The sequence below is a fragment of the Artemia franciscana genome, chromosome 2 (genome assembly GCF_032884065.1).
Source record: "Artemia franciscana chromosome 2, ASM3288406v1, whole genome shotgun sequence".
Classification (NCBI taxonomy): Eukaryota; Metazoa; Arthropoda; class Branchiopoda; order Anostraca; family Artemiidae; genus Artemia; species Artemia franciscana.
In genome coordinates this window covers 265,110-291,008 of record NC_088864.1, presented here as the reverse complement: position 1 = coordinate 291,008, position 25,899 = coordinate 265,110, and the positions used below count along the sequence as shown (strand labels likewise).

The 25,899-nt window shown below is 34.6% G+C and overlaps 1 protein-coding gene across 8 annotated transcripts in view; it reads left to right on the top strand.

Annotated features, from left to right (window-relative positions):
- The window catches only part of LOC136035537 (moesin/ezrin/radixin homolog 1-like), a 123,100-nt gene that overhangs the window by 28,830 nt on the left and 68,371 nt on the right, over nucleotides 1–25,899 (top strand). For 2 of the 8 annotated variants that reach the window (XM_065717403.1, XM_065717412.1), the window contains exons 2-4: nucleotides 7,808–7,876; nucleotides 11,705–11,821; nucleotides 25,496–25,546. In XM_065717403.1, the coding sequence (XP_065573475.1) occupies nucleotides 11,810–11,821; nucleotides 25,496–25,546 (63 nt within the window). In that variant the 5' untranslated portion in view covers nucleotides 7,808–7,876; nucleotides 11,705–11,809. The remainder of the gene's footprint in view (nucleotides 1–7,807; nucleotides 7,877–11,704; nucleotides 11,822–25,495; nucleotides 25,547–25,899) is intronic. The other 6 variants (XM_065717387.1, XM_065717395.1, XM_065717437.1 and 3 more) reach the window with 3 other exon arrangements.

Sequence of the window (25,899 nt, the reverse complement as noted above, 5' to 3'; positions counted from 1 at the left end):
CAGAAGGCAGATCACGGATGCGTGTTTATTTGTTTTTTTGTTGTTTTTTTTCCAGGGGTGATCATATCGACCCAGTTGTCCTAGAATGTTGCAAGAGGGCTCATTCTAACGGAAATGAAAAGTTCTAGTGCCCTTTTTAAGTGACAAAAAAATTGGAGGGCACCTAGGCCCCCTCCCACGCTAATTATTTTCCCAAAGTCAACGGATCAAAATTCTGAGATAGCCATTTTATTCAGCGTAGTCGAAAAACCTTATAACTATGTCTTTGGGGACGACTTACTCCCCCACAGTCCCCGTGGGAGGGGCAACAAGTTACAAACTTTGACCTGTGCTTACATATAGTAATGGTTATTGGGAAGTATACAGGCGTTTTCAGGAGGATTTTTTTGGTTGGGGGGAGGGGTTGAGAAGAGGGGATATTCTGGGGGAACTTTCCATCGAGAATTTGTCATGGGAGAAGAAAACTTCCATGAAGGGAGAGCAGGATTTACTAGCATTATTTAAAAAAAAAATTAAAAAATAAATGTGAAAAAGCTTTTTCACCTGGAAGTAAGGAACAGCAATAAAACTTAAAACAAACAGAAATTATTACCCATATAAGGGGCTCACCTCCTTATGATACCTAGCTCTTGACGCTAAAGTATTTTTAGTAATTTCAACTATTTATTCTACGGCTTTTGTGATTCAGGGGTCATTCTTAATGAATTGGGATAAAATTTAAGCTTTAGTGTAAAGAGCGAGGTACTGACGATGGGGCGAATCCCCTCATATATGTAATAAAAACATGAGAATACAAAAGTTCTTTACGTAAGCTAATTTATAAGTTACGTAAATCTTTTACCAATAAAAAGATTCGTAAAAAATTAAAAGTTCTAGTTGCCTTTTTAATTAACCAAAAAATCGGAGGGCAACTAGGCTTCGCCCCCGCTCTTTTTTTCTCAAAATCATTCGATCAAAATTATAAGAAAGCCATTTAGCCCCCCCCCCCCAAAAAAAAATATGCAAAATTTCGTTTTGATTATTCCTCTGCGGAGAGCCAAAATCAAAACATGCATTGATTCAAAAACGTTCAGAAATTAAATAAAAAACGAGTTTTTTTAACTGAACATAAGGAGCGACATTAAAACTTAAAACGCACAGAAATTACTTCGTATATGAAAGAGGCTGCTTCCTCATCAACGCCCCGCTCTTTACGCTAAAGTTTTTTACTGTTTTAAAAAGAAGAATTGAGAGAAAGAGTCAAACTTTAGCGTAAAGAGCGGGGCGTTGATGAGGAAGCAGCCTCTTTCATATACGAAGTAATTTCTGTGCGTTTTAAGTTTTAATGTCGCTCCTTACTTTCAGTTAAAAAAACTCGTTTTTTTATTTAATTTTCTCCCAGGGATGATTGTATCGAAATAATGGTCCTATAAGATCGGGAGTGAATACATTCGAACGGAAAATAAAAGCTCTAGTGCCCTATTTAAGTGACCAAAAAGATTGGAGGACAACCCCCCCTTCCACGCCCCTTTTCCCTGAAGTTATCTGATCAAAATTTTGAGACAACCATTTTGTTCAGTATACTTGAAAGATCAAATAATTGTGTCTTTAGTGGGTAAAAAGACGCATTTTCTCAAACTTCTGACCTATCTAGATCGTTTTTTGTTTTTGGCCAAAGAATCCCAGGATGCAATTTTCTTGAATAAATATGGAGCCGTTTTCGAGAATATATATATATATATATATATATATATATATATATATATATATATATATATATATATATATATATATATATATATATATATATATATATATATACTAGCTGTTGGGGTGGCGCTTCGCGCCACCCCAACACCTAGTTGGTGGGGGCGCTTCGCGCCCCCCCAAGCCCCCCCGCGCGCGTAAGTCGTTACGCGCCATATTAGTTACGCGCCATATTAGTTACGCGCCATTGTAGTTGTGTCCCTGTGTCCCACCTGTGAATATAGATAGATTTATATATGTGTTTCAAACTACGTAAAAATTGCGAATATACAACATTCTTGGCTTTCCCATTGTCTGTCCATATACAAAGCCGTATGTACTAATAATGACGTCATATGCAATCGCTCTTTTTACAAACAAACAAACATGCATACACACAACTCGTTTTTATATAGATAGATAGATAGATAGATACAATACAAATTAACAACGTAAAACTTGTGAATATACAACAGTCTTCGCTGTCCCATTGTCTGTGCGTATAAATAGATTGTCAGGTTTACCGACCCTCAAAGATGCAACATACAATTGTACATTGGTAAAGCAATCTGTATTAAGATCTATACCGCATTTTTCTAGTGATTGCCCTTGAGCTTTGTTGATGGTGGTTGCAAATGCTAATCGAATTGGGAATTGCAATCTTTTAAATTGAAAAAGCAGATCCGTTGGAATCATGGGAATGCGAGGAATAAGAACAGCCTCACCCTCATAAGGCCCTGTCAAGATTGTGGCATCTATTAGGTTTTCCATTGTTTTTTTTTTTACGGCAAGTCGCGTGCCATTGCAAAGCTTTGGTGGGTTGATATTTCTTAAAAGTATTATTGGTACGCCTATTTTTAGTTGTAGCAGGTGTGGTGGACACCCTGAAGGATCTATGGAATTTAAAAATTCAGATGGATAATTAACCGCTTCATTTGGTTCCGAAATACAAATTAACTGCGTAAAACTTGCGAATATACAACATTCTTCGCTGTCCAATTCTCGCTGCATATAAATAGATTGTCAGGTTTACCGACCCTCGAACATGCAACGTACAATTGTCCATGGGAAAAACAATCAGTATTAAGATCAATACCACATTTTTCTAATGATTGACCTTGAGCTTTGTTAATGGTGATTGCAAATGCTAATCGAATTGGGAATTGCAATCTTTTAAATTGAAAAGGCAGATCTGTTGGAATCATGGGAATGCGAGGAATAAGAACAGCCTCACCCTCAAAAGGCCCTGTCAGGATTGTGGCCTCTATTAGGTTTTCCATTGTTTTTTTTACGGCAAGTCGAGTGCCATTGCAAAGCTTTGGTGGGTTTATGTTACGTAACAATATTATTGGTACGCCTATTTTTAGTTGTAGCACGTGTGGTGGAAACCCTGAAAGATCTATGGAATTTAAAAATTCAGATGGATAATTAACCGCTTCATTTGGTGCCAAAACTGTGTCGACTGACTTGTAAAGGACTGCCTGGTCTTGAATCTTGGTCAAAACAATATTGTTGATTTCGTGGACGTCTATATTTTTGGGTGCGAGAATCGCTCTTTCACTTAGCCATTTATTATTTTTATAATTTTTTAGAATATTCGGAAATACTTTTTCAATCAATTCATTTTTGGACGTCACTAAATTACAGAAATCAGCAGGTAGTTGTATACGTCCTGAAATTGAGTCTACTGGGAGCTTTCCGTTTCCCATTGCCAGCAATTGATCTGAAAATGTTTGACCAGAGTCATCGTTTTGCAATCGGACACGCATATTTGTAGTTAATTTTAATGTTTTTACGTGTGCCCATAAATTAGAATTTTTCAGGCAAGCATTCATTTCGTCTGCAGGAGTTGATCTAGGTATTATAGGTAATGTTTGCCTGAAATCTCCCGCAAGCAATATTAAGGTGCTGCCAAAGGGTTTCGACTTCCCTCGCAAATCTTTCAAGCATTGATCCAGAGCCTCGAGCGATTTTTTGTGTGCCATTGTGCACTCATCCCAAATAATAAGTTTGCATTGCTGCAATACTTTACCCATCCCAGATGATTTGGAAATATTGCACGTGGGAGTTTCTGTAGAATGCAAGTTCAGAGGCAATTTCAAAGCGGAATGAGCAGTTCTTCCACCAGGCAGCAATGTTGCGGCTATTCCGGACGACGCAATTGCCAACGCTATATCATTTTTAGATCGAATTGATGCCAGAATCAGTTTTATCACAAACGTTTTACCAGTACCTCCTGGCGCATCCAAAAAGAAAATTTCTCCAACGTTGTTATCGACACAATGCATTATCGTATCATAAATGTCTTTTTGTTCCGACGTTAACTTGGAAATGTTATTTTGTACATACGACAATAGATCACTCGTACTGTAACTTTGTTCACGATCCAATTCTACACATGTCGAAACAGCAGCGATACGGTTAGGTGAAGGCATTCCCAAACCCTGAAGATGTTTGTTTGCCATACTTATGCAAAAATCTTCTATAACAACTAAAGTGTAGTTATAAATTTCTGGTGTAAAATCAAAAGTCATGTCTGACGTCTCTAACTGTTTTCGATGAAGTATATCTTCGGACATTTTTGACTTATATTTTTCCCATAAATCTGTAGGAGCTGATGGAGAGCAAGTTGTTAAAATGATGCCAAACAATGCACGAATTTGACTTGGGGTTGACGTTTCGCACGCGTCATTGATGCAGTTATCCCAGTGTTGGTCATTCTCCAATAAATTCAGAGCTTGGCATGCACTACGGTAAGTGTCATGTATAGTACCATTTACAGTCCTCAAATACTCAAAGGATGTCGGACCGGGTACATTCACCAAAAGCAGGCGTAGAAAGAAGCATTCATGTTGATTGGGGTGAACGGTGTAGAGTCTTCCTATCGTGGTATCTTTGAAGATGGTAGGTTGGCCGTCGACTGACTTACCCTGTTTTCGACGTTCAAATACTTTATTTTTAGTATTCCACGTGTAATACGAAGGCACTTCAGTATACAGCAGTTTTTTCGCAAAAGAATCATTTTTGCAAAGCGAAAAAAAAGCTGTTAATGTTGTATCCGGTGGATTCAGGACTCTTTGTTGCACGTTGGTTTCCGTGAAATAAACACGTTGACCATTCTGTAAATGTACCGCTAAGTGAACAACAGCTGGACTACGTTCATGTATCGGAAATGAAAGAATTCGCCAAACAGCTTCTTTTTTCACTTTCTCTTTTAGCAGCAAGTCTGCTTCTGCGTTGCTCTAGTAGTTCCTCGGCATGCTTTCTTTTTTCACTTTCTCTTTTAGCAGCAAGTCTGCTTTCGCGTTGCTCTGGTAGTTCCTCGGCACGCTTTCTTTTCTGACTTTCTCTATCAGCAGCAAGTTTTTTGGCATAGACTCTTTGAGCATCTTCATCAGTCATTATAAACTTAAGCATTAATAGAATTCTACGCGAACATACGTCTTATATAACTTGAATGACGTCACGCCTTCAAAGCAAAAATGATGGCAACTAATTTCATGACGTCAGCCGAAACATGACGGCGAACATATGTCTTATATAACTTGAATGACGTCACCTTCAAAGCAAAAATGATGGCAACTAATTTCATGACGTCAGCCGAAACATGACGTCACCTGATCCATCCACAGATCCACACACAGACAACTTATTTTTATATATATAGATATACAATTAATTTTTTTATAATATAAATAAACTAAATTGTATATATAAGATGTATAATTTCTTTTTATGCTTATAAAACGGGTAAAAAAGAAAAATTACTGCTCTTTTTAAGTTCCTCGCCAAATAATTAATCGAAAAAATCGAAATTCAAACGTTTGTTTTCGTTTATATTTTCTCGTATAGGGTTTTATGTTCCGAAAAAAGTATACAAAAAGGGTTAAACTATACATTCACTTTTGTTAGGGTTTAGTCAATCCAATTTTCTTGTTCAGTCTGATCCACAATAGATAAATTAAATAAAAAAGGAACTTTTTTCAACTGAAATTAAGGAGAATTTTCCAGGGGGAATTTCCAATGACGAGGCAATTTCTCAGGGAATTTTTCGGTGAGGATTTTCTGTGGGAGGAATTTTTCCCGGGTTTCTACAGAGTTTGGGATTCCACGGCATGATTTGAAAAAATGATATGAAATTAAATAAAAAAACTATTTTTTTCATCTTAAAGTAATGAGTAACATTAAAACTTACAACGAACAGAAATTTTTCTGTGTCTTCCGAGGACTGCCCCTTCCTCATCCCTCGCTTTTTACGTTACAGTTTGACTTTTTGTCTGACTCTTTTGAGAGCAACTGTCGAAACAAAAGGGCCTTAGAACCGGAATAGAAAGCATTTTTAAAACTATAAAAAACTTTAGCCTAAAGAGCGAGGGTTGTGGAAGGGTCAGGCCCCCTCATATGCGGAATAGTTTCTGTTCGTTTTAAGTTTTAAGGTTCTTCCTTTCTTTCAGTTAAAGAAATTTTTTTTTATTTATTTAATCAGCTCCTGTAGTGAAAGTATGACGTCAATATTACGGGAAAATACATATCATATTATATGATACATATTAGTTGAAACACTACAAAAAAAGTGAATTGGACAAGAGTATAAGGAACGAACATAAAAAAAAAAATCTTACGATTTCTGGGTGAAGACACAAGTCCGAAGATCTTTTCTTTATATACTATGAAATTCGGACAAACTTTCGGAAACGACTTTATTTGGGGGGGGGGGGTTGCGTTCTTTAAACAGCTGAAGAGACAACAGTAGAAAATACAATTAAATTCTAGATATTTGGGAGATAATGACAAATGAACATACGGCCTAAAGTCGTGAATGAACTAAACATTATTCTTTTAAGTTATGTCACGTGAATAAGGCCGATTGTAACAAAACTAGCCTGCTTTTGCTTTTGAACGGTCTCATTCCTCTGTTCCATGGTTAAAGCTCTATTTCATTCAACACTTTCTTTCCGTTTACGGTTGCTTACGAGAAAAGTATCAGCAGTAGTGAGAAATATTTTTAATTAAACACTTGATTAACAAACTTAATAATTTTTATCACTTAATATTTTCAATTATTTTTTAATTTAATTAGTTTAATAATTAATATTTTTAATTGTTTTAATAATGAGAAATATTTTTAATTACTCGCTATTCAACACTTTGTGTGAGTAGCTCCATTTAAATTTGGTTTTAAGAGAAAATCAAATAAAGGTTATTGACAATATTAAAAGGGTGGGAAAATACATATTATATGTTTTTTTGTGTGTGACTAATGAAGCTTGGGCACAACTTAGTGGCTCGTACTAAGGATACTGCTAAGTAAACTTAGTAAACCATACTAAGCGTTTTAAGCCTACACCGAGTGTACTAAACTTGTATTAAGTGGTTTGAGCCTAAGTAATATGTAGTTATAATTTACAGAAGTAAAATTTTCACGGTACTTAAATGTCATAGCGCCTATGTTAAGTTCTTTATTTAAGTAGAAACTGTTTCTCTGACTAATCCTAAGAAGATATCACAAAATATAAAGAAAATATAATACTTTACAAACAAATTTGGTCTATATAAACATGTTTGAGGGGGGGGGGGGTAAATCATAGCGTGTCTGCATTCAAAATGTGTTAGGTACAATTATTCTGCATATTATGAAGTAAGAATTGTTTTCTTCACACTGTCCAAATACTTTACCCCACCCCTAATGTGCAAATATATAGCCCAAATTATATATTTACCATCTGTTTTGTCACTTGCTTTTGTCTTGTCTCACGCTAAGCTGAAAGAAACTGTCGAAGAAACCGGTTCTACAGTGCGTCAAGGGAGAAAGAACTTAACATTGGCGCTATAACATATAAGTACCATTTTAGCTTATATTTAGACCTAGATAGTATAATTACGGATTAAAGTATATATGCCTCAATTAGAGATTCAAAATTAAAATCTGACTGATTTGCTTGTATTTGCAGGAATTTTGTGTCTTTCTTAAATCAACCGAATTAGTTTTTAAACTTTTTCACTCACACTTATCGAAGTTATATTTCAATAGATCTAGCTGGGTTAAATAGAGGTTTGAAGCATAACAAACCTCTTTTTTCAGGTTTGTCGGTTCAGTATCATCAGTCTTAAAAGTAAGTTGAGTCAGGCTCGAAGCTAGCGTCAAATTTAGGCAAGTTTTCTTTTAACGTTATTTGTTTACGATCTAAACCTACTCTTAAACTCCGCACTAAGTTCTAACCCTTAGAACCTCAGAGTTAACCAATATTAACGAAAATTTCAACCAAATTTGACCAAATTCGAATCTGGATAAATTGTGCCTATATTCCATTACTATTCTCAACCAAAATATTCTGTTTTTTTTTTATCATGTTTTAGAAATATTTACTTTCCTGAAATTTGCCTCATTTTTATTTCTTTTTATTTTATTTGTTTCATTTTATTTTCTTATTTATGTGAGGTTTTTGGTTTGCTTTTTTGTTGTAACTAATTTGACATGAACTTCCAAATATCTGTGTTAGAATAGGATTAAGAGGGTCTTTCAAATTAGTAAAATAGTCCTCCTTCCTCTTTTACTAGAGACATTTTGAGGGACGCATAAAATGAACCAATTTTTTGAAGACTATGCCTATAAGCAAACATGATCCTAATCTCCTTAGTAAAAAAACTGCTTGGACCACCTGAAGGTATAAAATGTGCCCTATACGAAAAATTAAGCAGAAAAAAAGGGTTTTAATTTCAACAAAGCAGTGAACAAAAAAATAAAAAAAAAAACAACACTTTAATTAAAAAATATTCTGAATATTTCGGCCCCACATCTGGGAGCCTTTTTCAACGAAAACAGTGGAAAAACAAAAAAAAAAGTTAAAAAAAATAACACACACAAAAAACACGACAACTAAACACACGGAGAAAAAAAATAAATAAGAATAATTCACATTATAAACAAACTTCCAGCACTGATGTTGCAACAAAGAATAAAATCAAAGCGAATGTCTATAGACAATTGTTTTTTGTTCTTTTTGTTGTTGTTTTTTTCGTTGAGAAAGTCTTCCGGACTTGGAGCCGAAATATTCGGAATATAATCATGTGTTGTTTTGTTTTTATTTTTTGTTCACAGCTTTGTTGAAATTAAAACCCTTTTTTTATTGCTTAATTGTTCGTAAATGGGAAAGCAGTGTGGTCTAAGAAATTATTTATGTGCCCTTTATTATTGATATGTTCAGAAACTCTGATTAACCTCTGCCTAAAGGTTATTCTAGTGTGCCTCTCTATGAAGATTTGGTGCGAAACCCGCTAAATTTTACAATAACCCAAATATTCGACCTTAAAGACAATCATTCAAAAATCAAACCTCTATTCAAGGTAAATCTTCTAGTATTGTCATACCCCCCTCCCCCCATGAATTTGGCTATTTGCAACTATGATTCAGAACTAGTTATCGGTGACTGTAGCAAGATAAGGATAAAAAACTCATATTACCATTGATAGAAAATCTTATTTTTCATGTAATATAAATACCATAGGAGAAAAGATGTTTGCTCTTGGAGAATTTGAAAACCAGTCGTCTTTATTGTGGATTTTGGTGTGTGTTTCTGCAATGTAAACAACTTCTTTAGCAGTTGTTTCTCATTAAATTTTCTGTCTGATGTCATGCTTGGGATTCGTATGCAAAGCCATTCTAAACATCCCACATGGGTGATGATCTTAGTGGCATTACCCAACGCATTATGACTCACGGATTTAGTTATTTTGTGAAATGATATAAATTATTCAAGAGCTATCTCTTTGTTTTTGAATGAGCGTCAATTTTTTTAAGGATAGAGCTAGTTCTGAAGCCTCCTTGGCAAAACAGGGTTTTTTCATATTATTATTTCATAAATATATTTAAATTGGAAGTAAATCTGTTGACTATGAGATTTGTTCTGTCTTAAAACTCACATTTTCAGAACTTTAGCTTCTTTCCCACTGGGATTTTGGAGCCTTAGCCCTTCCTTTCTCAATTCTTGTCCTTTGGAAGCCGATTCACGAGAATTTAGTGACGGCTAATTTTATTTTTAAAGATACAAAAGGTATGTTAAAAATCTCAGGGGGGGGGAAATACATTTCTACAATTTTTTAATGAATTTGGTAACAAAAATATGTTTCGATTTCTAGGTGGGGGCGATTGCCTCCTCTCCTTGAATGAAGTAAGTTTAAAACAAGGGGAAAGAATAAATCTGGCTGCTTACACACTTTTGTGGCAAAAACTTTGATTGTGGCAAGTGGCAGTGCTACTGTGGCAACAATTATTTATTTAAAACACAAATTAACCTGAGTAGAAAGACTGGCTGCGAACCCCAGAGAACGTCGAGGAGTGCACACTTTCAGAAATCACATACGCAATTTGGCGCGTGCCAAATTTGGTGGAAGTTTGCTAGGTCTGGTGGAAAGTACAATTCTTGTGGCCGTCTGAGATAAACATCAGATGGCGGAAGGCGGTGCACCCCTCCCTTCCCGCGAAATAGTCTCGGACTAGTAAGAAACCATCCAAGATTTTTCAAAGTTTGCATCATGTATAAAATATCGATGCACTGGAATGAAACTATCCTTTGTACAAGCGTTTTCATCTTACGGGTTCCAAGCGTGTTGGACACGGGTTCCTCAAAATTGTTACGTGCCAAAATGGCACGTTTCAACATGGGTTCTGAGAAGGTATTCTCCCGTGTTAAACACGGCACTCCGAACGATAATCCGCACAATCCGTGTCGAAATCCGTGTTTGGCTGGAAAACAAGGCCTTGAACGACTATGAAATAATGAGCAAAATATGGACGTTCGTAATCCAAATTTCAATGTTCAAATAAAACGATATTACATAGTAAATTAGATTTTACAGATCATTCTTACTGAGATGTATCAGCATATGGGGTGATCAGCTGTTTCTTTTTTTAGTTTCTGTACAAAAAGGTGAATGTATTTGAAGAGCCACCCTCCTCACCACAAGTATATATAACTCGACAAAGTTTAACATGTTGCATACCACTAAAAAAAACCGTTGTTTTTTGGAACGCTCAGGTGCAATAATAAATTATTTCAGGCTGAAATAATATTTTACTAGAATAATTAACCAATATTGTTTTGCTTTTTATGCCTACTGCCCAATATAAAAAGCGTCCTTATCCTAGGACGAAATCGAAACCCAAGAGCTTCAAAATAGTGACGCTTTCGTTATATGTATACGGATTTTTTAGTATACGAATTTAAAAAATTAGTAAAAACTAACGAAAATAAACTAATTTCAAAATAGTGAATGTAAATGGATTCCCACTGGTGTATTTATATCGAGAGAGCAGTGATATAAGGAAAATAAAACGTTTGTTTTCTGTGAAAGCATAGCTTTCGTCAACTATGGTTGCGTCAGAATACTTTTTTTGTTACAAAGCCGCTAAAATAAACGGATTTCTATTTCATTGTCATTCCATTCGAAATTTCATTTTTATCCAGTGTTTATTTTTAAATATTTGAATACATTTTATTTTATAAAAAATTCTTTTTAGGTGAAACCGCCTTAACTGCTTGCATGGTGAGCTCAGAGGGACTGAGTATCGATACGTACGATATCGAGTATCGTAGTATCGATAGTACGAGTATCGAGAGCTCTCGATATAAATACACCAGTGGGAATCCATTTACATTCACTATTTTGAAATTAGTTTATTTTCGTTAATTTTTACTACAAGTAATTTAATATTTGAATACATTTTATTTTATAAAAATTCTTTTTAGGTGAAACCGCCTTAACTGCTTGCATGGTGAGCTCAGAGGGACTATGAGTATCGAATATCGATACGTACGATATCGAGTATCGATAGTACGAGTATCGAGAGCTCTCTCGATATAAATACACCAGTGGGAATCCATTTACATTCACTATTTTTAAATTAGTTTATTTTCGTTAATTTTTACTACAAGTAATTTAATATTTGAATACATGTTATTTTATAAAAAATTCTTTTTAGGTGAAACCGCCTTAACTGCTTGCATGGTCAGCTCAGAGGGACTACGAGTAGACCACTAGAGTATTAAGATTTTAAAGCTGGTTGCTGAGATTGATAAACGTCAAGATGCCGAAAGCAGTGAGTATTTTTCTTGATTATCTTTGTTATTTTCGTTATGTATAATTTTAATGTGCATAATTTGACCTTTTATCCCACCGTTTCCCCACTTTCTACTCATGACGTAAGTAGTTTAGTGTCAATGTTTCAAGGAGCCTTTCAGGGGTGCTATTTATTTTTCGTATATAACCATGCTGTTGCTCTGAATTTCAAGAAATGTTTTACCCTTTCTTAGCGATTTTTTTATGCATAGGGCCAAGTTCCCCCCCCCCTTTCTCCACGAAATGTTTTGTCCACGAATTAAGTTTTACCTAACGACAATGTATACGAACAAATTTTGATATGTTTTTAAAGTTTTGTTTTAACCTCATCTAAGAAATTACCCCCTCCCCTCCTGAACAAACCGGATACGGCTGTGAATAGAGCCATAGCAAGCTTCACTGGCTTTTTTAGCATTATCAGTTTTTCTTATTGGCTTTAATTGGCAAATCAACTTCGGTTTGAAAGCAACGCTGACTGTATTGATTGGCATATTATCAGTATGTGTCAGTCGAAAAACGATTTTCAGTTTTGCTTAAGAAGTTTCCCTGAAAAAGCACCATGGGGGAACAGCTTAAATTAATCAACCAGAGTTATGCGTAAGATAGTTGTCAGGTTGGCTGTCCAGCTAATTCCCTTCATCCCTCTGGAATTCATCCTTTTTCACCAAAATCCTCAGAGTAGCTAAAGGAAAAGTAAGACACTTAAAAAAAATGAAAAAAAGAAGTTTTCTTGATAATTCTACCTATTTTTCAAATACAAGTAGAATAGATGGCTTAGAACATCTCATTGGATTTACTTCGATATTTTATTAATTTTAATTCTTTTTTTCGTGATCTTAGGGGCTGGGGTGTGAGTTATCACCGTGGGGTGTGAGCTTGCTGTTTGACTCCGTAAAAAAAAAAAAAAAAAAAAAAAAAAAAAAAAAAAAAACGCCCCTTAAAGGTACTTCAGACGAGAAACATCCAAATACACGGGTTCTCGATTGTAAGGGGCGAACTGAGGTCTTGTATAAGATGTCGGTACTAGACCACACGTTGGGAAATTAGAAAAAAATTCCCCATAAAAGATTAAATAAAATAAGTAAAATAAAAAGAAAAATCAAGTAAAATATTTGGTAAAAGAAAAATATCAAGTAAAAAATAATTTGGTTGCGTTCTGACATTTCCTCTGAAATAGCGTAAATAGAGAACATCTTAAACTAATGAACCATAGTTATGCATAAAATAGAAGCCAGATTGATAGTATCAGCTTGGGGCTATGCAGGTAATATTTGCAAATTAATACGCTAGCAGGGTGTTATGATTCATTTAAGGGCAAATACCATCAAAGTATTCCAAAAATGAGCAAACTACATCGCGGTTAACATGGCATGCAATGGGTTAGCCACTCTGTCGGACCTCAATTCGGCCTGTTAAAAATTATATACTTCCCTGAAAAATAAAAGACAAACATATTGTTGTTGAAAGCTTGGATTTCAGCAAATAATTTATAGCATAAAACATAATTTTTAATATTGGTTTTAAAATGTAGTTTTTTATCATCAAATTTACTTGTAAGTTTTGAAAAACACCTTTTCAAATACTCTCCCCTCACCCCAAAGAACCAGTAGCACCTTTTCCTCGGAATAACTATACCATGAGTTTTGCTGGTATTTTTGTTTTTGACAGATCTGATTTCTTGTCATCAATTAAAACTAAGCTAAAACAGGGCTAGATATTTTCGTATAAGGCAATATGATGGGTTCTAATTTTTTCTTTGTCAGATTTGAAACTTTTAAGCTTGTAGTCCTTTTTATTGCCAGAAGATTATACATTGTTATTATATATATATATATATATATATATATATATATATATATATATATATATATATATATATATATATATATATATATATATATATATATATATATATATATGCATATATATATATTCATGCATATATATATATATATATATATATATATATATATATATATATATATATATATATATATATATATATATATAAGTTGTCTGTGTGTGTCGAGTGACGTCATGTTTGTGTGTCGACTGAAGTCATGTTTGTTGATTGACGAAATTACACACCGGGACATCGGGACACAAATGACGACCGGGGCACCAGGACATCTATATATATATATATAAACTAGCTGTTGGGGTGGCGCTTCGCGCCACCCCAACACCTAGTTGGTGGGGGCGCTTCGCGCCCCCCCCCCCAAGCCCCCCCGCGCGCGTAAGTTGTTACGCGCCATAATAGTTACGCGCCATTGTAGTTGTGTCCCTATGTCCCACCTGTGAATATAGATATATATATATATATATATATATATATATATATATATATATATATATATATATATATATATATATATATATATATATATATATATATATATATATATATATATATATATATATATATATATATATATATGGTTTTAACTACGTAAAACTTGCGAATATACAACATTCTTTGCTGTCCCATTGTCTTTGCATATAAATAGATTGTCAGGTTTACCGACTCTTGAACATGCAACATATAATGGTCCATGGGAAAACAATCTGTATTCAGATCTATACCTCATGATTCTAATGATTGCCCTTGAGCTTTGTTGATGGTGATTGCTAATCGACCATTCCCTGTCCCGGTGTCCCGGTCGTCATTTATATCCCCCTGTTTCCCCCGGTGTCCCCGTTGTAGTTGTGTCCCTGTGTCCCGGTCGTCATTTATATTCCCTGTGTCCCGGTCGTCATTTGTATCCCGGTGTCCCGGTCTGTATATACATTCGTTTTTTAGTTTTGTTTTTCTCCTTTATTTTTTTCCTTTTTTTTTCTTTTTTAGTTTATTTAGATTTTTAGATTTTTTAGTTTTTTTATTAGTTTTTAGTTTTTTTTTCTTTTTAGTTTTTTTGTAGTTTTTACCTTCTTTTTAGTTTTGTTAGTTTTTTTTTTTACTTATGTCCTGGTCGTCATTTATACTCCCTGTGTCCCGGTGCTTTGTTGATTGCTAATCGAACATTCCTTTTGTCCTGGTCGCTTTCTCTTTGAGTGTCGTCATTTATTTTTTTCTTTTTTAGTTCTTTTAGTTTTTACCTTTTTTAGTTTTTTTTAGTTTTTTAGATGAAATTTTTTTTTAGTTTTTTCCTTTTTTTCTTTTTAGTTTTTTATTGGTTTTTACCTTTATTTTAGCTTATTTTTCAGTTTTTTCCTTTTTTTTAGTTTTTTTTTTATTTTTTACTTTTTTTAGTTTTTTACCTTTTTTTAGTTTTTTTAGTTTTTTTAGTTTTTTAGCTTTTTTACTTTTTTATTAGTTTTTAGTTTTTTTTGTAGTTTTTGCCTTTTTTTAGTTTTTTCAGTTTTTTTTTTAGTTTTTTATTGGTTTTTACCTTTATTTTAGCTTATTTTTCAGTTTTTTCCTTTTTTTTAGTTTTTTTAGTTTTTAGTTTTTTTAGTTTTTTACCTTTTTTTAGTTTTTTTAGTTTTTTTTAGTTTTTAGCTTTTTTATTTTTTTTATTAGTTTTTAGTTTTTTTTGTAGTTTTTGCCTTTTTTTTTAGTTTTTTTAGTTTTTTAGCTTTTTTATTAGTTTTTAGTTTTTTTTGTAGTTTTTACCTTTTTTATTTTTTTTTAGTTTTTTAGATGAAAATTTTTTTTAGTTTTTTCCTTTTTTTCTTTTTAGTTTTTTATTGGTTTTTACCTTTATTTTAGCTTATTTTTCAGTTTTTTCCTTTTTTTAGTTTTTTTTTATTTTTTATTTTTTTTTAGTTTTTCATCTATTTTTAGTTTTTTTTAGTTTTTTAGCTTTTTTACTTTTTTTATTAGTTTTTAGTTTTTTTGTAGTTTTTGCCTTTTTTTAGTTTTTTCAGTTTTTTTTTAGTTTTTTATTGGTTTTTACCTTTATTTTAGCTTATTTTTCAGTTTTTTCCTTTTTTTTAGTTTTTTTTAGTTTTTAGTTTTTTTAGTTTTTTACCTTTTTTAAGTTTTTTTAGTTTTTTTTAGTTTTTAGTTTTTTTTGTAGTTTTTGCCTTTTTTTAGTTTTTTTAGTTTTTTAGCTTTTTTATTAGTTTTTAGTTTTTTTGTAGTTTTTGCCTTTTTTTAGTTTTTTTAGTTTTTTAGCTTTTTTATTTTTTTATTAGTTTTTAGTTTTTTTTGTAGTTAGTTTTTTTTAGTTTTTTACCTTTTTTTAGTTTTTTTAGTTTTTTTAGTTTTTTAGCTTTTTTATTTTTTTATTAGTTTTTAGCTTTTTTATTAGTTTTTAGTTTTTTTTTGTAGTTTTTGCCTTTTTTTAGTTTTTTTAGTTTTTTAGCTTTTTTATTTTTTTTATTAGTTTTTAGTTTTTTTTGTAGTTTTTGCCTTTTTTTAGTTTTTTCAGTTTTGAAGTCACCTGATCCAGTTTTTTCAGGTGACGTCACCTGATCCACGATCCACAGACAACTTATTTTTATATATATACTAGCTGTTGGGGTGGCGCTTCGCGCCACCCCAACACCTAGTTGGTGGGGCGCTTCGCGCCCCCCCAAGCCCCCCCGCGCGCGTAAGTCGTTACGCGCCATATTAGTTACGCGCCATTGTAGTTGTGTCCCTGTGTCCCACCTGTGAATATAGATAGATTTATATATGTGTTTCAAACTACGTAAAAATTGCGAATATACAACATTTTTGGCTTTCCCACTACTGGAAGCTTTCCGTTTCCAATTGCCAGCAATTGATCTGAAAATGTTTGACCAGAATCATCGTTTTGCAATCGGACACGCATATTTGTAGTTAATTTTAATATTTTTACGTGTGCCCATAAATTAGAATTTTTCAGGCAAGCATTCATTTCGTCTGCAGGAGTTAAACTACGTAAAAATTGCGAATATATAACATTCTTGGCTTTCCCATTGTCTGTGCATATACAAAGCCGTATGCACTAATAATGACGTCATATGCAAATGCTCTTTTTACAAACAAACAAACATGCATACACACAACTCGTTTTTATATAGATAGATAGATAGATGGATACAATACAAATTAACTGCGTAAAACTTGCGAATATACAACATTCTTCGCTGTCCAATTGTCGCTGCATATAAATAGATTGTCAGGTTTACCGACCCTCGAACATGCAACGTACAATTGTCCATGGGAAAAACAATCAGTATTAAGATCTATACCACATTTTTCTAATGATTGACCTTGAGCTTTGTTAATGGTGATTGCAAATGCTAATCGAATTGGGAATTGCAATCTTTTAAATTGAAAAGGCAGATCCGTTGGAATCATGGGAATGCGAGGAATAAGAACAGCCTTACCCTCAAAATGCCCTGTCAAGATTGTCGCCTTTATTAGGCTTTCCATTGTTTTTTTTACGGCAAGTCGCGTGCCATTGCAAAGCTTTGGTGGGTCGCCTATTTTTAGTTGTAGCACGTGTGGTGGAAACCCTGAAAGATATATGGAATTTAAAAATTCAGATGGATAATTAACCGCTTCATTTGGTTCCAAAACTGTGTCGACTGACTTGCAAAGGACTGCCTGGTCTCGAATCTTGGTCAAAACAATATTGTTGATTTCGTGGACGTCTATATTTTTGGGTGCGAAATGTTATTTTGTACATACGACAATAGATCACTCGTACTGTAACTTTGTTCACGATCCAATTCTACACATGTCGAAACAGCAGCGATACGGTTAGGTGAAGGCATTCCCAAATCCTGAAGAGGTTTGTTTGCCATACGTACGCACAAATCTTCTATAATAACTAAAGTGTCGTTATAAATTTCTGATGTAAAATCAAAAGTCATTTCTGACGTCTCTAACTGTTTTCGATGGAGTATATCTTCGGACATTTTTGACTTATATTTTTCCCATAACTCTGTAGGAGCTGATGGAGAGCAAGTGTACGAATTTGACTTGGGGTTGACGTTTCGCACGCGTCATTGATGCAGTTATCCCAGTGTTGGTCATTCTCCAATAAATTCAGAGCTTGGCATGCACTACCGTAAGTGTCATGTATAGTACCGTTTACAGTTCTCAAATACTCAAAGGATGTCGGACCGGGTACATTCACCAAAAGCAGGCGTAGAAAGAAGCATTCATGTTGATTGGGGTGAACGGTGTAGAGTCTTCCTATCGTGGTATCTTTGAAGATGGTAGGTTGGCCGTAAACCCACTGGTTATCTACTTCGATGGTGGTACCGTTGCCATTGTAGGTTTTTCAGTCATTTTACAATTAGAAATTTCTCTTTCAATGGTCTTCTTACAATTAAAAATTTGTCTTTGAACGATATTCTTAAATACCTGTGTCCTGGTCGTCATTTATATTCCCTGTGTCCCGGTCGTCATTTGTGTCCCGGTATCCCAGTCTGTAATTTCTCTTTTTTCTTTTTTCAGTTTTCTTTTTCTTCTTTATTTTTCAGCTTCACTATGAAATACATATCGCCGAACCTTTGTTTTTTTAACTAAAATCTGGTAGTCATTGATGACCTTTTCCAAGTCAAAATCCCAAACCCAATCATCATCGCTATCATTTTCAGTTTTAATATGTTTTGACTCTCGCTGTCCAGGTGGATCTTCATCTAACTGCGCGGTTTTGCGTTCTTTAGCCTCAAGCCTGTTTCCTTGCTGTTCTTTTGATTCCTCGGCACGCTTTCTTTTCTGACTTTCTCTATCAGCAGCAAGTTTTTTGGCATAGACTCTTTGAGCATCTTCATCAGTCATTGTAAACTTAAACATTAATAGAATTCTACGCGAACATATGTCTTATATAACTTGAATGACGTCACCTTCAAAGCAAAAATGATGGCAACTAATTTCATGACGTCAGCCGAAACATGACGTCACCTGATCCACAGATCCACACACAGACAACTTATTTTTATATATATAGATAGATAGATAAGTTGTCTGTGTGTCGAGTGACGTCATGTTTGTGTGTCGACTGACGTCATGTTTGTTGATTGACGAAATTACACACCGGGACATCGGGACACAAATGACGAGCGGGACACCGGGACATAGGGAATATAAATGACGACCGGGACACTCAAAGAGAAAGCGACCGGGACACAAGGAATGTTCGATTAGGAATCACCATCAACAAAGCACCGGTACACAAATGACGACCGGGACACAGGGAATATAAATGACGACCAGGACACTCAAAGAGAAATTACAGACCGTGACACCGGAACACAAATGACGACCGGGACACAGGGAATATAAATGACGACCGCGGCACTCAAAGAGAAATTACAGACTGGGACACGGGGACGCCGGGGGGCACAGGGGGATATATAAATGACGACAGGGACACAGGGAATGTTCGATTAGCAATCATCATCAACAACGCTCAAGGGCAATCATTAGAATAATGAGGTATAGATCTGAATACAGATTGTTTTTCCCACGGACAATTATATGTTGCATGTTCAAGAGTCGGTAAACCTGACTATCTATTTATATGCACAGACAATGGGACAGCCAAGAATTTTGTACATTCGCAAGTTTTACGTAGTTAAAAATATTCATATATCTATCTATATTCACAGGTGGGACACAGGGACACAACTACAATGGCGCGTAACTAATATGGCGCGTAACGACTTGCGCGCGCGGGGGGGGGGAAGCGCCCTCACCAACTAGGTGTTGGGGTGGCGCGAAGCGCCACCCCAACAGCTAGTATATATATATATATATATATATATATATATATATATATATATATATATATATATATATATATGTATATATATATATATATATATATATATATATATATATATATATATATATATATATATATATATATATATATATATATATATAGTACATTTTACAGTATATATATAATACATTCTTCATATACTTTTACATTTTGTGTAGACATTTCCTATTTTTTTCCCTTCAGTTTGAATTAAATACCTCAAGACATAGAATAAAACTTTGGCATTGTAATCCCGACTTGTACTGGTTTTTTACGAGTCTTTTCCTTGAATGCATCTTCTTTGAGGGGCTCCATCACAACTGAACCCCCTGTAAAGTAGCTAAGCCCTGGTGTAACGCAACCTCATTTAACTGAACCCTGGTGTTACTCAACTCCACTTAACTGAACCCTCATGTAACTGAACGCTCATGTAAATAAACCCCCGTCTAACTAGAGTCACATAGAATTCAACCCATGTGCTACTTTTCTCCATTTAACTGGATTCCGTTTACTGGGCCCCCTTGCAACTCAGCCCACGTACAATTCAACCTTCGTTCAGCAAAAAAAAAAAAAAAAAAAAAAAAAAAAAAAAAAAAAAAAAAAAAAAAAAAAAAAAAAAAAAAAAAAAAAAAAAAAATCTGGTTTTAATGGTTTGCGACGTTCGTTTTTCTTTTTCCTTGTGGCAATGAAACAGAGCTTTTTTAGATGAATGACCTTGATAGGCATTTATATCATGACTTTAACAAAGAAATAGTTACAGCAAGATAGTACATACAAAGATTCTACTTGTGTTTTTAGCCATGATATTGCTTCATATTTGTAGAATACTGATAAACTAGCGGTTTACTGAAAGCATAAAGCCTAACTAAAAAAAACAGGATGTTGCTCTTAGGAGCAAGAAAGCCTTTAGCTAGCCTGCACAAAATAAAAGTCTAATTTTTAAGGTGCTTATTAGTCAGTCACCATCAATCATAGGCAGCGCATTAACGCTACCAAAGCGAAGAGTGATGTGGGCACAATGTATTAAAAAAAAAAAAAAAAAAAAAAAAAAAAATAACAGCATGTTGATCTTAGGAGCAGCCTTTAACTAGCCCGCACAAAATAAAACACTAATTTTTAAGGTGATTATTAGTCATTCACCACCAATATTTATAACTTTAACCATACAGTTTAAATCATAGGCAGCGCAATAACGCTGCCGAAGCGAATGGCGATGTGGGCACAATGCATTATTTTTCTTTTCTTTTCACCAAGACACTTCGTATAGAAGAAGTTGTCGCAGAAACTTTGGAAGAACCTCATATTGAAATTTCTAGTGTCCTTTTTTAAGAGTCAAAAGTGACTGGAGGGGAACCAGTCCCCCTCTCAGACTCATCAATTCCTCAAATACATCCAATCCAAATTTTGAGACTCATTTTGTTCAGCATAGTTTAAGCTCCGTTAACTGTGTCTCCTGTGATACCGAGCCCCCCCCCCCACATCCCTTGCGGTATGGGCTGTAAACCTTGCGATTTGCCCATTGTTTTCATATAGTATTTGTTATTAAGAAAGGACGGCATATTTGACCTTTAGTGTCCAAAAATACGATGGGCATTCAGGCGAACCTTTCAGAGAATGTTGAAGGGGGCTTTGAACTAAATCTAGAACACATTGTCAAAAGGGCGAAACTCAAGAATGACTGAGTGTATTAGTATACAACATATAGGAAATGATTGGGGGGGGGGGGTATTCAACATAAAGAAAGAAAACGAGAAAGAAGGCCAAACGAAAATACTGCAGAAAACACAAACAGCAATTATTTCGAGAGAACAACTACCTCTCTTCTTCAGCGCGAACATAATAATATAAACAAGGAAAATGCCGAAGAAAAAAAAACGCAGAAAGTACAACAAAACCAATGAAAAAATCGCCAAAAGTGGAAGATAAACAAAATTCAATAAAAGACCAAAAATTGTAAGAATTAAAATCAAATATTTAACAACAGTAGAGTGAGTTATTCGCCAACACCGCGATTTGCATGAAATCCAAACAAATGTGAACTGCCATCGGCGGATATTAACGACCAACTAAAAAAATAAAAGAAAAATTCCTTCACTCAAACAAATGAACCAGCAATTAAATAAATGGGAGAACAAGGCCACCTCATTGCTGATTTTATCCATTGCATTACTTGCGGATACCCTTTGTGGCCTAAGAGGTTGATAACGTGTTTGATTATGTGGCTGGGAAAGGGGTTCAAGGTTAATTTCACGGATTACTAAAGTATCGGCTTCTCTTTTGAGAAAACCTAAATATTACTCTTTCTTTTGGTCTTTAAAACTTCATTTTTGATCGTTTTCTTTCTGTATGTTATGGCAGACCAATGCGGCCTAAGAAATTATCTTTGGGATGACCAATGGACAAAAAGGCTATAAATGCACGGTATTACTACTACCGGTACTACTATTAATACTCTACCATTAATACTACTACTACCACTACAATTACAGCTTCTGTAGCGAGTATTACTAAGGCTTAGGGTGTTGGAACTGAAAATTTGGGGAAACGTTGAGGGGAAAGTTGAACAAAATCAAAACGCACCCTGTGCATACAGATTGTCAAAAAAGCGTATCAGCAATATCTTTGTAACGGGTTACCGTATAAAGCTTAAACTTCCAGAACATCATGAGGAGATTTTAATGGCCAAAAGGCAACATGTGTATGCTACTACTGCTGTTAATTCTGCTGCTGCTACTGTTACTACTACTGTTGATCTGCTACTGTTACTAATGCTCCTACTACTACCACTATTACTACAATGCTAGTGATATTAATATTATGGACATGAAGGTGAAAATCTGAGAGAATATGAATGAGAAATTTGAACTGATTCAAAACACTATGTTCATTCAAATTGTCGAAAGGATGAATCTCAGGAATGGATTAGGGTATAAAGTTGGAACTTTCAGGGAATGCTCAAAGATCAAGAATATTAAGATGAGCAAGTATTAAGGAGTGTTGGGGGGGGGGGGGAGTTCGACTAAATCAAAGCACACTACGGATATACAGGTTATCAAAAGGACGAACCGGCAATATTATAGCAATGGCTAATTGTGTTAAGTTGGAAGGTTCAGGGCTTGATGGGGGGGGGTGGATGTTTAACTGACCAAAAAGCAACATTTCAATACTACTGCTGCTACTAGTGCTAGTGTTATGACTGTTAATACCACTACTATTCCTACAACTAGTACTACTACTGCTGTGACTACTATTACAACTATGAACATGCCAATGAAGCGGAAATTTTCAAGGAATGTTGAGGGAGAGGTTGAACTGAATCGCAACACGCCGTCTGTGTGCAGGTTGTCAAAAGGGCGTGTCAGCAGTATCTTAGGACTAATCATGTATGTGAAGGTGAAACTTACGGGGTTAGTGCTACTACTATTGCTGGTGGTACTACTGCTACCAAAACTATTAAAGTGACAATTTTGGGAAGTTGAAACAAGGTTGGATTAAATCAACACAGTATGCGCATACAATTTGTCAAGAGGACGCATCAGCAATGCCTCTGGAACCGTTTATGATATTAAGCTGAAACTTTCAGCGTGTGTTGAATTGCATGTTAAAAAAAACCCAAGGTGCAATGTGTGTACTGCCACTAATGCTACTACTACTACTACAACAACTGCTACTACTGAAGCCGATGGTATTAAAGTGAAGCTTAATGGAGTGTTTTGGTGGATAATGAACTAACTAAAAGGGACCTCGTGTATGCTAATAATACCTACGATAGCAGTAGCTAATGAAGCTAGGGGTATTAAGGTGAAATTATTAAGGAATGTTTTCGAGGGGAGGATGGGTCATTTAAACGATGTATTCAGGTTTTAAAAAGGGCATATAAACAACATCATAGGCAGCGCAGTGTTATAGTAGAAACTTTTAAAGGAGCTCATTTGATTGGAAATGAAAAGTTCTAGTAACCTTTTTAAGAGTCAAAGGAAATTGGATGGGAAGCAGCCCCCTCCCAAGCCCATTAATCCTCCGAAGACATCTAATAGAAATTTTGAGATAGTCGATTGAATGAATTTTTCTCGTTTGGTAGTTTTCTAAAAACTCCGTTTTTTCCACATGTAAAGGTGACTAGGAAAGGGAGAATTCAAGAGGAGATTTTAAACACTAGTTCGGGGTAGGGTTTTTGATCATAAGGATTTCAGTTGTAAAGCTTTTATGATTTCAAGCTTTTACACTCCAGAAATGAAACTAAAATTGCATTTTGTTGCCATAAGACATTTTACAATAGTACTTACATGATGAAATTGTAAAAAGTGCATAAATTTGAATGTTAGCTTCGAAGTGACCTTAAACAGCTCCCCACGATGTCTAAGTATCCGATTAGTATCGAATAGATAAAAAAAAAAAAAAAAGAGACTTATCAGCGTTTCTAGCTCTTTAAATATTTCTATAAATTATTTAACTTTTACTATTTTACTATCGACAAACTTTTACTATTAAGATGAATTTAAACAATAGCTATCATTCCTAAGGTAGGTGCTGGTTGTCTCTGTACTAGGATACAGCTTTTGTTGCGATTGTGACTTTCAAGTGTGTCCATGGCCTTGGGCATGATAAATTTTCGCATATATATATATATATATATATATATATATATATATATATATATATATATATATATATATATATATATATATATATATATAAATATATATATATATATATATAAATATATATATATATATATATATATATATATATATATATATATATATATATATATATATATATATATATATATATAATAGAAGGATAAATTGTTGTTTTTTGTTGTTGTTGTCTTACGTCGAAACGGCATAGAATAATAATAAAAACACAAAAGAGTTTACCAATAAATAATAAACGTTTTATTCGAGTCAGCTTTCGTCACCTCTGACAAAACGGACTCAATTACTGTCTCTAGTTATATTTTTGATTTGTGGAGGGTTTTGGTGGATGCGGTTGATTTAAAAAGAAGCTGAGTCGAACAGGTTTGGGTCAAACGAGGGTTGATTTGAATCAGGATTGAGTTAAATGAGGTTTAAACTCTCCGGAAGTTGAGTTAAATGAGTGTTAAATTGGGATTATATTGCACTAGGTTGAATTACACAGATGTTGTGTTGAATCAGGGTTGAGATGAATGGGTTAGAGTTGCATGGATATAGAGTTGAGTGAGTAATGAATTGCATTGGGGTTCAATTGAATGAGGGTTCAGTTGGAGAGAGTCGATTTGTAGCACTGTTCCGTTTAGCGGGGGTTGAGTTGCACGAGGATTTAGTTTTATGGGGTTCGTATGCATAAGATTGCAGGTGAATGGGTTTGACTTGCATAGGGTCTCAATTGTACAAGGGTTCAGTTGTACGAGGGTTCGGTTAAACGGGGTTTTGAGTTTTGAGAAAGTTCAGTTAAACAGGGGTTGAGTTGTAGTAGGGCTCAGTTAAACGAGGACTCAGTTGCGCAGGGACTTGAGTTACATGAGGGTTCTGTTAAATGAGGTTCAGCTGCACGAGGGCTCAGTTGCACGGATGCTCAGTTGCACTAGGGTTCAGTTACACGCACACCTCTTTGAGTGCATTTACCAATAAATAAAAAAAAGCTTTAGTTCACTATATCCATGCATAGGCGAGCTCAACTAAGTTGCCTGCAAGGTTTGTTTGAAACATAAACAATCGAGAGAATCCTTTTATCTTTTCGAAAAATTTTAAGAACGATCATGTAGAGTTTGGCTGAATATCAAAACAGGGAATGAAACTAACTTTCTCTCCGCCTAAAAATTGTCTTTTTCTCTTCCTCGTTGATGGCTCTCGCCATTGAAAGCCATTGAAAAAGCCATTGAAAGCTCTCTGGTTGCTTTTTAAATGTCACAATGCAGAAAAGAACTTGTACAAACCAGTGTCACTTTGAATCCTAACTCGCTTGACTGACTTTTATTTTAGCCCAAAGTATGGAACAACTTTGCTACAGCAATGGGGATTGGCTTGGAGCCGGTAAGAATCTGCCTGAGTTGTGTGAACTAGTTAAAGTTTTAACCCTATCCGTAGTTTATAATTATTAAAACTTGACCTGAACCAAATGGAGTGTGAGACTTGTTCGTGTATAATATCTTTGTTCTTGTCCTGGATCCCCTTTTCTCATTTGAAGTGTGAGCTAGTTGGCTTCCCTCTAGGCCTTATTTGATTATCTCTTTATTTTTTTTTTGCAAAATGATACTTAAGATTTGGGAAGATGTTAGCGGGCTCCGTATAAAATTTTTTGCTAAATTTTGGTTTCTTTTTCTTTTTTACAATCATAATTCAATTATTTACCTAGAGGAGAGGAGAGATTGACTGTTTCCCGTCTT